Source organism: Salmo trutta, chromosome 15, assembly GCF_901001165.1.
Source record: "Salmo trutta chromosome 15, fSalTru1.1, whole genome shotgun sequence".
Taxonomy (NCBI): domain Eukaryota; kingdom Metazoa; phylum Chordata; class Actinopteri; order Salmoniformes; family Salmonidae; genus Salmo; species Salmo trutta.
In genome coordinates, this window is record NC_042971.1 from 50948487 (window position 1) to 50965005 (window position 16519).

A 16519-nucleotide genomic window follows, 5' to 3' on the forward strand; every position below is an offset into this window, starting at 1 on the left:
CTCAGAATATTGCAAAATGTGCTTTAGCCGAAAAGCTATTTTAAAAATCTGACACCGTGATTGCATAAAGGAGTTCTGTATCTATAATTCTTAAAATAATTGTTATGTATTTTGACAACGTTTATCATGAGTAATTTAGTAAATTCACCGGAAGTTTTCGGTGGGGATACATTTTCTGAACATCACACGCCAATGTAAAAAGCTGTTTTTTGATATAAATATGAACTTGATTGAACAAAACATGCATGTATTGTATAACATAATGTCCTAGGAGTGTCATCTGATGAAGATCAAAGGTTAGTGCTTCATTTAGCTGTGTTTTGGGTTTCTGTGACATATATGCTTGCTTGGAAAATGGCTGTGTGATTATTTTGGGCAATGTACGCTCCTAACATAATCTATAAAATGGTGTAAAATAGTCATATGTTTGAAAAATTTAAATTATTGCATTTGAGATTTTTGTATTTCGTGCCACGCTGTTCCACTGGCTGTTGAATAGAGTGGGACGCTAACGTCCCTCCTAGCCCATAGAGGTTAACAAACAGATCACCGACCATTTCGAATTCCACCGTACCTTCTCCGCTATGCAATCTGGTTTCAGAGCTGGTCATGGGTGTACCTCAGCCACGCTCAAGGTCCTAAACGATATCATTGCCATTGACAAAAGACAATACTGTGCAGCCGTATCCATCGACTTGGCCAAGGCGTTCGATTCTGTCAATCATCGCATTCTTATTGGCAGACTTGACAGCCTTGGTTTCTCAAATGACTGCCTCGCCTGGTTCACCAACTACTTCTCTTATAGAGTTCAGTGCGTCAAATGGGAGGGCCTGTTGTCCGGACCTCTGCCAGTCTCTATGGGTGTGCCACAGGGTTCAATTCTCGGGCCGACTCTCTTCTCTGTATACATCAATGACGTCGCTCTTGCGGCTGGTGATTCTCTGATCCACCTCTACGCAGACGACACCACTCTGCATACTTCTGGCCCTTCTTTGGACACTTAACTAACCTCCAGACGAGCTTCAATGCCATACAACTCTCCTTCCGTGGCCTCCAACTGCTCTTAAATGCAAGTAACACTAAATGCATGCTCTTCAACCGATCACTGTTCTCATCTGCCCACCCGCCTAGCATCACTACTCTGGACGGTTCAGACTACAACTACAAATACGTAGGTGTCTGGTTAGACTGTAAACGCTCCTTCCAGACTCATATTAAGCACCTCCAATCCAAAACGTAATCTAGAATCGGCTTCCTATTTCGCAACAAAGCATCATTCACTCATGCTGCCAAACATACCCTTGTAAAACTGACCATCCTACCGATCCTTGACTTCAGCAATGTCATTTACAAAATAGCCTCCAACACTCTACTCAGCAAATTGGATGCAGTCTATCACAGTGCCATCCGTTTCATCACCAAAGCCCTATATACTACCCACCTCTGCGACCTGTACGCTCTCGTTGGCTGGCCCTCACTTCATATTTGTCGCCTAACCCACTGGCTCCAGGTCATATAAGTCCTTGCTAGGTAAAGCCCTGCCTTATCTCAGCTCACTGGTCACCATAGCAGCACCCACCCGTACCACGCGCTCCATCAGGTATATTTCACTGGTCACCCCCAATGCCAATTCCTCCTTTGGTCGTCTTTCCTTCCAGTTCTCTGCTGCCAATGGCTGGAACAAACTGCAAAAATCACTGAAGCTGGAGACTCCTATCTCCCTCACCATCTTTAAGCATCAGCAATGAGAGCAGCTTACAGATCATTGCACCTGTACGTAGCCCATCTAAATAGCCCATCCAACTACCTCATCCCCATATTGTTATTTATTTTTCTTTGCACCACAGTATCTCTACTTGCACATTAATCTTCTGCACATCTCACGGTAGTGTTTATTTGCGAAATTTTAATTATTTCACCACTACAGCCTCTTTACTGCCTTACCTCCCTAATCTTACTTCATTTGCACACACTGTATTTAGACTTTTGTATTGTGTTATCGACTGTACATTTGTTTATTCCATGTGTAACTGTTGTGTCACACTGCTTTGCTTTATCTTGGCCAGGTCGCAGTTGTAAATGAGAACTTGTTCTCAACTGGCTTACCTGGTTGAATAAAGGTGAAAAAAAAAATGTTTAAATACTTTGTGGGAATGTCTTATGTCCGTCGTACATGTAGTGTTGGTACATGGAATATTCCTCAACTGCATACATCATAAATTGCTATTGCAAATAGAAGTATTATGTTCCACAACTGACATTTTCAGATATTATTTTGACAAACACACTTTGGTGCTTACAATTCATCCTCTATTGTCATAGATTTGGTGGGCACTGTCATCTGTGATCTTCGTGATACGACTTTCTTTAAGCACGTACTGATGAAACTGTCACTTAATATTTTTGTTCTTAAAGTCTACAAACGCTCTACATTTATTCACTCTGTGGGTTGGATCCTGTATGCTACTTTTATTATTCTTTTATTATTCTCCTGTAAATGGTTCAGTGCCTATAATTTAGGCTGTGTGTGTGTGTGTGTGTGTGTGTGTGTGTAGAATGGGGCATAAAGGAAATTACCTCTAATAAATTACTACTAGATTATAGTGATAAGGAAAACGGCATACAAATTTGGCTCGTGTATTCATTTGCCTTTAACTAATCATAATTCCATTATTTTTACATAAAAAAGAGAATACTTCAAAATGAGAAGATCCTGCCATGGAAAAGACGACTGGGCAGACAAAGTGGAAAGGAGGGGAAATAACACACCATGCAGCAGGACACCTTTAGCTGTGGGGTTTTTGTAATGCAGGTTTGATAGTTATATTTTCAATAATGAATGGTTAGCTGTTGTGACAATTAGGTCAAAAACTATTTTATTTGTTGGTGTAGATGGCCAAGGAAGTTGCACAGAACTTCCAACATCCCCTCCCAAATTGATATGGAACTTTCAAAAACACATGGAGCAACTGCAAAAAGAAATGGCTGAGGATATACTAAAAATGTCTGGTATGTAATGACATTTAATTCAAAGTAAATGTAAATTCTTTATTTTTATGTAGTTGTGTGGGACAGCCATAATGTTCAGTTCATGCCTATGATTTCAGAGTTCAACAAAGCCAACAACTGTGTGCCACTGATAAAGAACCTGGATGTGGCCTAAAGACTGACTGGGTTAGTAACTTTAACATGTTTATAATCTTTTGACAACAGTGATGGCATGTAAGACAATTTATGATATAACACAATGGATGGCTAATTCGTCATTCTGCATTGATATTATTTATAACGTGTTACACTTTGTTTTGTTTTGATTGAATGTTTTGCATGCCAACGGTGGTTCCATGTGCTGTGCCTAGGAATGAAGATAAGAGTTCAGAGTAAAGAACACAAACTGTAAGTGCAGTCTTTGTTGTTGAAAATGTATGCTATAGCTTATCCACACTGAAATGGCTGAAATGTACGTCAACCAGGGATAAAGAGAAAGTTAACTTCAATTAAGTATGAAACATTTCAGTGTTAAGTGTCTGTTGACATGTTGGAAAAGATTAAAGGTCTACAATTTCTGTTTAATTTGTCATTACATTTTTATTCATTGATTTACTGGCCACCATTACTGTGGTTACATGTTCAGTATATGTATTGACCAGCAAGCCCACTGCAGCTTAACTCACTAGCTCACTCTCCATCCCTGCTTTGGACAATTAATAACATGACTCTCGTACTTTGCCCTTTATGGTTGATATTAATGATGAAAGGAGATATTATCTGTCTCTCTCCTATTGTGTACCACTTAAATACTGTGGAAAAATAAATAAAAACAGGGAAAATAAATACTTAGAACTACCAATTATTGTAGATAAATATTAAAGAAAAAGGGTAAACACAACACTGGACTGAACCCCCTAATTGTCAAACTAATATTCATGTACAACAATATAGAAGATACATGACTAGAGGTTATGCAATATGGTGTAAATCCACTGCATGCTTCTTAGGTGTGTAATTGACATGACCAAGGAGCTATTGCAAATTTGAAACTATGAAAAATGTACATTACCGCGTGAATTTACAGTACACAAACAAGAGTGTGCCATATAGAAGGGTAGTCAGCGGACATTAGGTCACATGACCAAGGAGCGATTGAAATTTTACATTTAGAAAAATTCATGTAAAATCATGTGAGATGAAAAAGTACAAACTAAAGGGTGTGCAATATAGAAGGGTACATTCTGAACCTTGTTTGAAGTCACATGACCAGATCCAAAAGACAGAACGCGCATAAAAACAAACAAAAAAGAAAAACCTCGCTTCTTGCGATATATGCATTTGGCGCATCGCACTAAAACAAATTCAATATAGCCCTACACAGACTTATGTAAGCACAGCTTTAATTGAGAGACCGCACCACACATCCCTTTCTATGCCAACCCCTCCTTTCCCTCCGTCTCATCCACCATGACCCAGATATCATAGTGATTCAAGGAGAAACACTGTTTGCCCAGATGGGGGCTCGTTTGCACGTCTCTGTCACTGCCATTTTCAGCTCTCCGTAACCGCTGCCACTCGCACCAGGTCATGTTAGCCCTGCTGGATTCAGTCACAGCACCAACGGGGCCCAGATAAATAGGGATGTGCATCTGTCCCCTTCAATACGCATCTAGATACATGAGCTCCGATATGATACAGTAACAAACAATACGTTTTAGTTTGAAACGCTTCGGTTTGATTAGAGAACAATCGATATTATGTGTTGCATAAACGCATACAGATGTTAAAATCTACTGCAGATGGAGCTCATGAGCTGGATCTGTCAGAGCTGACGTGTGTGTGTGTGTGTGTGTGTGTGTGTGTGTGTGTGTGTGTGAGAATGATGTATGGCTATGGAGTATGTATGCATGTAGGCACTTGAGCTGTACCATAAGGGAACAGCTCAAGCATCTACCACCAAATTGTTCTGTGCTACCACTGTCAGATTAAGGAGGCAATGTAGCCCATGTTTTTTGTGGTCCACTCACTTTGGTTCTGAAATTACAAATCACACACTTAAAGGTTCACTATAAAGAAATCGCGCAATTTCCTGGCTGCTAAAATTCAAATAGTTTGCATAATTTCGGTTTGTGACAAAACAAGCAGTCATTGTGAAACGAATCATTGTACCAGCTAAGTCTCTGAAATATATTTTCCATAACCAAAATAACTGCACTTTCAGCTGGTCTACCGTTTCTTAGACTAGCTTTTAATAAGAACATGTCACTCTCACCCACCTCTCCCAAATCGAATGGTTGACGTTCGGCAGGTTTACCAAGAGCTTGTTTTCTGTCCTCATGAAAGAGACTTTACCCTGTATATCAACAAATGACCATAAAATTCAAAAAAAGAAATTATATATATATATAATTTCTTTTTTTGAATTTTATGGTTATTTATATATATATATATACACATACACATACATACATACATACATACATACATACACACACACACACACAGAGATAGTTATTGCGGATGGTGAATCTATTGTTAGCCCCATTCAGCAGGTATAGCCAGATGAGTTGTCTCCAGTAGTAAAAAAAATTAAACAGTGCATAGATAACAATAACATACGTTGTCACTCAACTAATAAAGCCTAATATCACGCAAGCCATTTTAGCATTTGCATGCTGAAGGTGCCGCAAAGATGTGAAAGATCGAACAGTTGGTCAGCGCGCAAAGCTGGGCACAGTGCGCAGTTTGACTAGGCTACTGACATTGCCTTGGGGTGATCAGCATGCAAAATTACTTGTAGATCAATGAGTGTAAAAAAGGCCATCCTGCTCCTCTCCTCTCTACCCAACTTCCCCTCATAGTCCCTTCAGTTTCCCTTAAATCCCTTTAGTTTGGCTGCTCAGCATATCTAAATTATCCCTCACCAATCATACCCCTGCCATTCCCAACCAGTCAGAGTGCTTGGAAATGCGCATCTGGGCACTGCACCCGCCCACTCAGGTCAGTTGTCAACATCCGACAGTAACACGAATGTCTGAATGTTGTGCGTGCATCGAAATGACCACAACAATAAGAGTAAAAACAGCCAGCTCATCTATCTCCTTTCTCCAACTTTCTTTTGGTTTTCCTATTGGAATAAATTAACGCCAATCATGAATTTATTAGCCAATAAGCAGCCTTCTTTCCCGGGATTTAGGGTAAAACCTGACCAGGCAGGACCTCAGGCAGTCTGTAGTTTCCATTCTTATGATCAATCGGTTTCTCTCCTGCTTATTTTACCTCCTTAAAATAAATTACTTTTCTTTCTGATATTATTGTGCGTGCAGCTACATACCACACAGTTAGTATCAGAGAGTGGTGTATGTGTGTGGATCTTCATTAAATCCTTGAACTGGAACTCCTGCTTCCTCGTGTTCTGAACGGACCCCTGTGGCAGTTGCTAGTGGCCTAAAATCCAGCACCTAAGTTATCTAGCCCTTTTTATTGGTCCTTTGAATTCATAAACCCATATTTTTCAATAAGATTAAGTCATTTGGATTACAAAAATCATAAACATCTTCAAAGGATTCAGCTGTGTCTGTGTGGTGGTGACTATGAAGAGTAGTGATGGGCCTCAACATCATGTTCTAACTGGACAGCACTATAAAAAGGACAGAACCAAACCAATCAGTTATAAGTGTAAAGCGGGTGAGGGCATTCACAGCCGACCACTCAGACGGGTGAGGGCATACCAGCCAACCGTTTTTACATGGTCCTTCTATAGTGACCAACATTTTTTCTTCTTCCCCATAGTCCGTCAATTCTCCGGATTTAGCGACCAATAGTTGTATTTAAAAAAAAAAGAAGACATTTTAACATGGCCCTTCGTATCACGGGATTCTGATCTGCTATAGTTGAGATGTTGGAGTAGCCAGAAAAGGAGTTGTTTAAACACCTCAGGATGCAGACCAGTTATCCTGCAACCCTAAGACGTATGAGACGCCTGTCACTACCCACCTCAGCCCACACGAAACCGTCATGCACCTGAGGAAGATGAGTTGCAAGGCCCTACACGCCTCTCTCATCTCAGAGACTGTCAGCCCTGCTCCAGGCCTCCTCAGTGGTCAGGGAGTGACCACACCCTCACCAGTTGGGAGCTGATGAGAGAATATGAGTACCTGCGTCACGAGTAGCAAGAGATCGTACTCTAGGCCCTCCCGGCCTAAGTTAACGCCGCGGGAGCACTAGTACCGCCATTACTCTCCTGACCACCACCACTCTAGGCCTCCACAGCTAGAGCCATCATCACAGGAGCGCCATCACTGCCGGTCCTCCCCGAGTCTGCCCGGCTACTCTCCTGAGAGACTACTCCAGGCCTGAGTTTTCGCCAGCTCCACGGGACCATTGAGACCCCACTACGTCCTGAGGTGGCCCAGCTATTCAACAGATCATTGCTCCAGGCCCCTCCAGCTGGAGCCCATGTCATATCTGCCAGAGCGTCAGAGGTAGCACCCCGAGGTGGCCACTTTCCCGACCGACATCCCTCTAGGCCCACCTGTGCGCCCCAGAGCGGCCTAGCTCCCAAGCAGATGAAGACAACTCCAGAGTTGGTCTGCACCCTCCTCAGCCAGCTCCTCGATTAGCCACAGTTAAGGACACTCCCGCTCCAGTCGTGGAGCCACAGCAGCCGGTGCCATGAAGTCTGTTCTGGTTGCGGAGTCATCCTCTCCTTCCAGTTGGGATACCCTGCTAGTCAAGGCACTCAGTCCACAGCTCTAGTATATCCTGCCCTGCATGGACAGCAGACCCCCTCCTTATTGGGTATGCATCGTCCTAGCCCACCAGGCTTAGAGCCCCTGCCATGCTAGGCCATATGTTAGCTGTCCAGTCTGCAGTCTCCTGCCCTGCTCAGATCACAGCCCCATGCCTTAGTTGTTAGGCAGTTGCCTATCCCACCAGGTTTAGAGCCTTCTGCCTTACTAGGCCCCAAGTTCATGGTACTAGGCTCACAGTCTCTAGACATAGGTCAGGCCACAGCTCCTTAGATCACCGGCTTAGAGCCTCCTGCCCTGCTAAGTCACAAGTTACCTGCGCTAGGTTCAGTCCTCAGCCTTAGTCTGCCCTCAGTCCCTAGCACTAGGTCTGTTGTCTCCAGCATTTGTCTGCCCTCAGTCCCTAGCCCAGGTGGGTCATCAGGCTCCTGCCCCGCTAGGCTCAATGGAACCAGTTTCTCCCCGTCAGGTCCAGAGTCACCTCCCCTGTCAGGTCCAGAGTCACCTCCCCTGTCAGGTCCAGAGTCACCTCCCCTGTCAGGTCCAGAGTTATCAGCACTAGGCTCCGAGCCTTCAGACAGTCTAGTTTCGCTGTGTCCAGTTCTAGTCAGCCTGGCGGAGCACTGAACTGAGGGCCAAAGGTTCTCTGCCCCATTAGGTCTGCAGCATCAGTCGTCAAGCAGTCAGCTCCCTCAGGGCTACACGCCTAATCACCTGCCCTGGTTCTAGGCCCTGGGTCTCCAATCCCGGTAGACTCAGAGTATTCTGCTCCTCTAGGCATGCAGTTAGACTCAGCCTGCACTCAGCCTGTACCCAGTCACCTATACTAGCGCTAAACTATAGAATCCCTATTCTACTGGCTTGAAGTCCTCAGATTAAATCCCCTGCTCTGCTAGGTCCTCAGCTCCCTGACCCGGGGGCTCCTGCCTTGGACGACCCTCAGCCCTTCCCACGTGGGAGACCACCTGACCTCGTCTCTGGGGACCAGCCGGCCGCCGCCTCCAGATCCCTGATGATCCTCCCCACATGCTCCATGATAGTCACCGCTTTCAGCAGTGGTGAAGGAGTCATCAGCGTCAGCCAGTGAATTGTGCCCGGCATGCCACATTCCTCCGCCGCAGTAGGCGAGCCACCTGATCAGCCGTGGCCAGCCTCCAGCATTCTACTCAGCGTCTAAGGATGGTGCCCAGCTGCCCTGCACAAGCTGAGTTAGAGGGCCCTACCCCACCCGCATGGTGTTCCTTGGGGCAGCCCTGGACCACCTCTGCGTATCTGTGTACCTCCCACACGGGGTGGCCCCTAAGCCTAGCCGGGTAGGTGTAGCCCGCTAGGAATAAACTTCCCCTCAAGGCCTGTGGCTTTTCAGACACTTTGGCCCTTTCAATACTGTGGGCCCCATTAGAAACTGTGCCATTTAGGTTAGAGGCCTTTTTGTGGATGTTAATATTTCCATATGAAATATTGGGGCGGCTTTAAAAAAAGGCTGTCCTGCTCATCCATCTCCCCATCCCTTCAGTTTCCCTAAAGTCCCCTTGGGTAGGCTGAAGAGCCAAACTAAGTTATTTCTCACCAATCATGGCCCTGCCATTCCCAGCCAACCAGAGCGCTTGGAAATGCACATCTGCACACTGCACCCGCCCACTCAGGTCAGAGTGTTATTGTCGTTCCAATGGGAGAAGACGCATGTTTGAGGACTTGCTATTGTTGACAGTAACACCAATGTCTGAATGTTATGCGTGCATCAAAATAACCACAACAATAAGATTAAGTAATTTGGATTACCAAAATCATAAACATCTTCAAAGGAAACAGATGTGTGTGTGGTGGTGACTATGACGAGTACAGTGATGGCCTCATGTTTAACCGGACAGCACTATAAAAAGGACAGAGCCAAACCAATCAGTTAGAAGTATATAGCAGGTGAAGGCATTGACAGCCGACAGTTTTTACAAGGACCTTCTAGCCGGATATAGTGAGCAATAGTTTACAGACTCAACAGGTACATGCTTACTTCGACACCGAAAGAGAAGGGACATCGGTTGTCAGAAAATATTAGGTATTTTCAGAAGGTAGCATGTAATATGAGCAAAAAAAATATTGAATCCATTTTACAGTAAGGCTGTAACGTAACAAAATATGGAATAAGTCGAGGTGTCTGAATACTTTCCAAATGCACTGTATTTTCAGCTGTTTGAAGCTTATGTACAAAACCAAAAGTATAAAAGAGGCAAATATGAAACTTAACGGGAAGCATAGAAATAGTGCACATAGAACAGATCTACCACTTCTTAGACTTGCTTTCAATGAGAATGAGAAATCTATAATTCACATTTCAATGTGAATTTGGTCAGGTCGCCCAAAGAGTAGCAGCTTTAAACATTTGAATAGTGACCCAAAACGTATCGGTCATTCATTATATCCCTTATAACAGGTAGGCCATCATTGTCAATAAGAATGTTCTTAACTGACTTGCCTAGTTAAATAAAAAAATAGTTAGGTTTGTTTTCTAACGCAGTGGGCTGTCACTGATTTGTCACCAATCTGACTTAATTTTGCAGAACCGAGACAGAGGGAGTGTGTGTGTCACCCTCACCACAGGTGTTCTCGTCACTCCCGTCGGAGCAGTCCTCATCCCCGTCACACTGCCAGACAGACGGGATGCAGCGACCGTTCCCACACTGGAACTGACTGGGCTCACATTCTGTCTTTGATCCTGGAAGAAAGGAAAAAGGAACTAAACATTGGATAACTCAAAACCATCATCATGTATAACTAGTGTACATGTCTCCAGGCCTCAGACTGCAAATATGTTCCAACTTGTTGGTCACTGAATTGAAAGGCCTCAAACCTGGGTGGTGTTTGTAGGGCACAGAAAACAAAAGCCATTAATATACAGACACATTCAGCCAAGAAGAGTTCAATTCTAAATGACCGTCTATTGGTTAATTTGACGACACGCTATGCTATAGGTACACCTGCTTAGGGTTGTTACCAGCCCACCACAGTGAAACTTGTCAGCAAGCCACTAGCCAGCGCAGAGAGGAAAAAGTACAGCCAGACCATGTCCAATAACCCCTGCTCCTCAGTGATCATCCCCTCAGCATGGGATCCTTCTGCAGTAGGGGACTAACAGACCTCGTGCTGGGAGGCCAACACCACCAGCACAATCGTCTGCCTGGGACAGTGCTAATTGTCCTGGGCAATGGTCATATTATGAGTCCAAAATGCCACCATATTTCCTAAATGGTGCATTACTTGTTTTGAACAGAGCCCCATAAGCTCTAGTCAAAAGTAGGGCACTACATAAGAAATAAGGTGTCATTTCGGATAGACATCGTTAAACAAGCCAACAGATCAGGTGCCAACAGATGAGGCAAAATGCCAAAGAACAATCAAGAGGGTCATATAAAACAAAGTGTTTGTAGTGTGGACATTCACATAAGTCTCAGCAGCACTACCAAACTAGACGCTGATATGGCTGCAGGCCTACACAGTCTTCAGATTGCATTACTCAATGCCACTCATGCCAAAACCTTCCAGTAATAGTTCAAGGCTAAAGGTAAGGACCGGTGCACAGCAGCAGTGATACTGGAGTGGATTACATTAGAGCTTAACCTATGACCTCCAAACCATCTCCAGAATAATAAGGCTTGTCCTGAGGGGGCGGGGGACCATTTAACAAAATGAATGGAGACTAGTATAATCATATGTCAACAGCGTTGCTTCCGTCTCTCTCCTTGCCCCAACCTGGGCTTGACCCAGAGACCTGAATATTGATTACAGTCACCCTCGAACCATCGATCCAATAAAGCCGCAGCCCTTGCAGAGCATGGGAAACTACTAAGGGCTCAGAGCGAGTGACGTCACCGATTGAAATGCTACTTGCGTGCACCGCTAACTAGCTAGCCGTTACACACACACACACACACGCACACAGAATCATGTGAATACAACTCAGTCAACTGTATAGGTCTTATTGCTCATCTGTTATACGGAGCAAGCATAGTTCACCAGGAGTAAACTTGCAACTCATCAGATGTCTCTTCTACTGCACCACATTTTGTGCTGAGGTTGCTTCACTAAAAAGTGAACATGGTAGTGAGCCTGGGGCAGCAGGTTTGTGCTTACCCAGTGTTGATAAAAATAGGCTATAAACGGAACAAAAATATAAATGCAACAATGATTTTACTGAGTCAGAGTTTAAGGAAATCAGTCAATTCAGTTCTAGTGGACATTCCTGCTGTCAGCATGCCAATTGCATGCTCCCTCAAAACTTGAGACAACTGTGGCATTGTGTTGTGTGACAAAACACATTTTAGAGTTGCCTTTAATTGTCCCAAGCACAAGGTGCACCTGTGTAATGATCATGCTGTTTAAATCTGGTCTGGTGGATGGATTATCTTGGCAAAGGAGAAATGCTCACTAACCGGGATGTAATCATATTTGTGCACAAAGTGAGAGAAAAGCATTTTGTGCATGTGAAAAAAAGAGGATATTTTATTTCAGCTCACGAAACATGGGACCAACACTTTACATTTCTGTTAAGTATACTTTAAGGAATTAACCTACCAACCAAACTGAAGTAGGCCTACTGAAGCCTATTGGCATTTTAAAGATCACCTGTCTCATACGTCACCAGTTTTACATGAATTGTAGGCTTCTCATCAAGTGTTTGCAATTGTGTAAGGCTGAGAAACACTCCAAGGAAATATGTTGTGTCTCAGATGGATGTTATTGTGAAATCAGATGACTCAATTCATTGTTAAAATACTGAACAAACCTGTTTCCATAATGAAAGCTAGAGCAAATATTGAAATATGCTTCAGGCATAGACTACTTTTTTTTGTAATAAAAGACGTTTCAAAAATGTGTATCACTCCCATTTTGCATATCTAATTGGTTGAAGCCTAGATTGGGTCAGTCTGTACATAACAATATACTAATTTCCTGTCTGTAACCCCACCCCCTGTGGTAGCCTGGCGACAACGTGCCTTTGAGCACTATTGGTCTCATTATCAAAATAAACAGGGAGAATATAGCCTATGATACGGCTCCATTTTAATTAGGTCAACGAACCAATCTCTAATTTGCATACAGTCTCACTCAATACAAAGAAATTAAACAATCTGTATGAGACGCAACAAAAGACCCTCAGCTGACACTAACAAATGTCATTTTCACAGTGGTGCAAAATCAGCTCTCAAAAACCCTTATCCGTATGTTGGGTTTTCAGCAATTACATTCGCTCACATTTGTCTTCATGTGAACTACAAATTCGACAGTCTTAAAGTTTAGAAAAGTTAATCATCGCCCCTTAAACCATTTTTTGAAATACATGCGGATAGGCCCCTTCTCTTTCATCAGTGAGAAATAATCTTTCAAATAAATATCCACTTACTGTAGCGGTTGTGCATAGATCCAGAAATTGTGCGCCTCCAGTTGAAGAACTACATTTCCTCCCCAGTTAGGCTTACACACAAGTTGGGTGCACGCTAACACGCTAACACGCTGACCATACCATTCGCGTGCGTTGCAAAATAAATTGCACCCACACTGCTCGCGCACACCAAAGAGCATCTGCATTGCCAAGCGCTAAAATAGAAGTCAGTTCTATTTGTGACGCTGTGCAAGTCCTGCCTCTCCCATCTCCTCATTGTTTATAGAAGCAGATACCCACGTGCTATCTCATTGGTTATACCCACGTGGGTGATAGAAGGGAACTTCGGTCTGGTCGGTTGTAATAATACACCTATGAAAGTTAGATGTCAATTGCCATATAAAGTCCAAAGAAGAAAAAGCATGGAAGGAGGAGAGATGACTAGAAACGAGTCGGTTGACCGTTTTGTGTGTGGATCAATAGTCAGAGTAGAGGACCTTGTGCATCAGGTAAAATAACATTTATATCCCAGGACAAATTAGCTAGCAACAGCAAGCTAGCTAAATAGGACAAATTAGCTAGCATCTGAAAGCTAGCTAGCTAGCTAAATTGCCATAAATGTTTAATGCGTTCTGACCTGTCCACAAATTAATATAATTGGTTCAGAGTTTGTTTTGATAATTCAACCTGCATGTCGTGATTGTGTTTGGTGTGGGGGGACAAAATCAATTTGCGCACGATGGCGTGCAGCCGGTTTGGGTACAGTGTAACAGATAGCTAATTAGCACAGGTGGCCCGCCTTTGTCTTCCATAAACAAGCGATGTAACATGGAGATATGGCCATGTGTGAACACTAACCATATAATAGGTGTGTAGTAATCTAACACACATATACAATTTCTCACTGATATTAAAAGACACGTTCTTTATGTTTCCAAAAACATACCGTAAGCAATGCATGTTAATGTTCAGTGTTAGGGCTCTTAACTCCCCCGGTCAGAAGACACTATGGGCTAGGGCAAAATCTATCCCCTTCATGGTCAATAACAAACCTCTGAAAACACTTCAAATGGGTTAAATCCTGGATAGGGTAATATAGCAGAGCAGTTAACTGCCCTTCACCACAATCCAACAGGAATCCCCAAATAAATATTATTTGTGTGACTTTGCAGTAGACTAGAAGCTGTCAATAAGGAGGACCAAGGCACTTCGTATAATTAATTAAAATGTCTTTATTTGTATGGCATGTTCAATGGAAATATTAAAAACTCGGACGCAACTCGGGCGCATTTCAGCTGCATGGCCTTCGTCAGGGAGTACAAAGATACATAATACAGTGTCCTCTTTTGAACAGCTTTTTCCAAATCAACCCCTGTGACTTTCCGGAACACCGGCAGACTAGACTGTTCACAGGACGGAGTGCGGATAGCACATTGCCACAAAAATAAAGGGTAATGGGAAAATCTTAAATTGCACCACCATCTAATCCTGCACCTATAAACTTTCAACAACAAAAAAACACCACCCCATCCCACTTTGGCCATAAACAACCGACCCTACACCAGGCCACCGGCCTGAGAGGACGGAACGAACCCCTTAAACTTCCTGTATATCTTCTGTACTAAAATCTCACCCCTAAATATTTTTCTGCTGCTGCAACTACCACAACCATCTTCTGTGATTTCCACTCCATCAGTGAAGTTGATCACCGTGGGCATAAACTCAAAAAAATCCACCTTAATACAACTCATCCACTCTGATCTCTCTCTTCAGGCCTATTCATTTGGGGGGGAAGCTCCCAGGACTCACTCACCCTTGGGAGATCTGCTCTCTTCACTGCCTCATCATAGGAAACTCTCCCTCTGGGAATCTCAACCCGTCCCTCTCGCAGGGTACTTCGTATCCCCAGTTGCTTGTGCGCCCCCACAGTGACACAGTACTTTATATCCCAACTGTACAATTCCTCAGACTATGCCCTCCTGCACATTTCTCACATCGTGGGGTCTCCCTTCTACTGTCCGAATCTTTGACACCCCCCCAGCAGAGAATGCAGTTTTACTACGCCGCCCCAGCGTTTTAGACACCATACCAAGCCACTGAAAGCTTGCCCCCCATCTTCAGGAATAAATAAAATCACTGGGGGACAATCCTGTACTGAGAGCGAATGTCGGAGAGGAGAAGTTTACAAATAAACACACTTGCCCTACACAGGCATATCCATTTCCGGTTGATTGTAACCAAACCAATGACCCAAACTGACCAGTTAAAAATAGTATGCAATATTTTTCATATAACGATGGCGTAGGCTACACAAAACACAGGCGAGGGCCCTTTGCCTGGCTACATTTATATGATCAACTCCTCTAAAGGCTAAACGCAATTATTAAAGCGTTTCTTTCACTCAAAGACGTAGGCGTTTATAGGCAACTGCTGAAATAATAAATACGGTGAGCGCACTGTGCAAAACAGGCTACCCGAGTGTCCTTCTTGGACCATTTTCATAGAACGAAAGCAAGGCATTACCGCGTTCATTCCTGTGTAAAGACAACATATAGGCAGGTGCAATGGTCATAACGCATTGTTGTACCGTCACGTTGAGATATGCCACGATAATAAACCTAACAACGTTTTGCCCTCAAATTCGGCTACTTACCGTGTACAAAACCGCACTGTTGAAGACATATCGGTAGGATAAGAATCTCCAGAAGAGACGTCAACATTTCGCGGTGTAGCTGAGCGTGAGAGTTGGCCTCGTCGTTCTGCGCTGATATTCACACTGCTGTCAGTGCCGATACGACGCCTTTCTAGAACAAACAGAAGCCACCCGCTTTTTTAATCTCATTTAGGCAACACAATTCACGCTCTCACTCCTCTCAAGCTGGCCATCGAGCTGCAAGCCATGTCCTAATTTACTGTGAACGTACACCAAATAACCGCGCCAGCAGAGTTGTGTGTGCGCTTCTCAGCTTTTCAGCTTTCAATATGTAATTTCATACAAACCCTTTCCTTGTCCACCAGTAACGTTAGGCTATGTATATGCAAAGCTATTCTGATGGGAAGTGTTTTGTTTCATATAACATTTCATAACTGTAACTAATATGAAAACGTATGTTCATGTGATTGACAAGTGTCAAAATGGTGATGATTGGCTGGGTGAGTGATTAGCATATATATTATACAAATAAAATAAAATCACATTTGATTTGATTTTATTAGCATATATATTATACAATTTGGTTAATTGTTTGATTATCCTGTCAATATAATGTGAGTGGGACATTTCACCGGACAGACTTCATGGGACTGTGGATATAAAATCTAACAAATTATAGGACATAATTGCAGAAATTTCAGGTCACTAGTGTTTCCAATGACAATGTTGACCGACATGTCAATATTT

The 16519-nt window shown here is 43.3% G+C and overlaps 1 protein-coding gene across 4 annotated transcripts in view; it reads right to left on the minus strand.

Annotated features, from left to right (window-relative positions):
• The window catches only part of LOC115149270 (very low-density lipoprotein receptor), a 37574-nt gene extending 21429 nt beyond the window's left edge, over nucleotides 1-16145 (minus strand). For 2 of the 4 annotated variants that reach the window (XM_029691967.1, XM_029691969.1), the window contains exons 1-2: nucleotides 15773-16143; nucleotides 10336-10455 (exon numbers count right to left, since the gene is read on the minus strand). In XM_029691967.1, the coding sequence (XP_029547827.1) occupies nucleotides 10336-10455; nucleotides 15773-15839 (187 nt within the window). In that variant the 5' untranslated portion in view covers nucleotides 15840-16143. Of the gene's footprint in view, nucleotides 1-10335; nucleotides 10456-15772 lie in introns of all 4 variants that reach the window. The other 2 variants (XM_029691966.1, XM_029691970.1) reach the window with 2 other exon arrangements.
• Nucleotides 16146-16519: the final 374 nt, after the last annotated feature.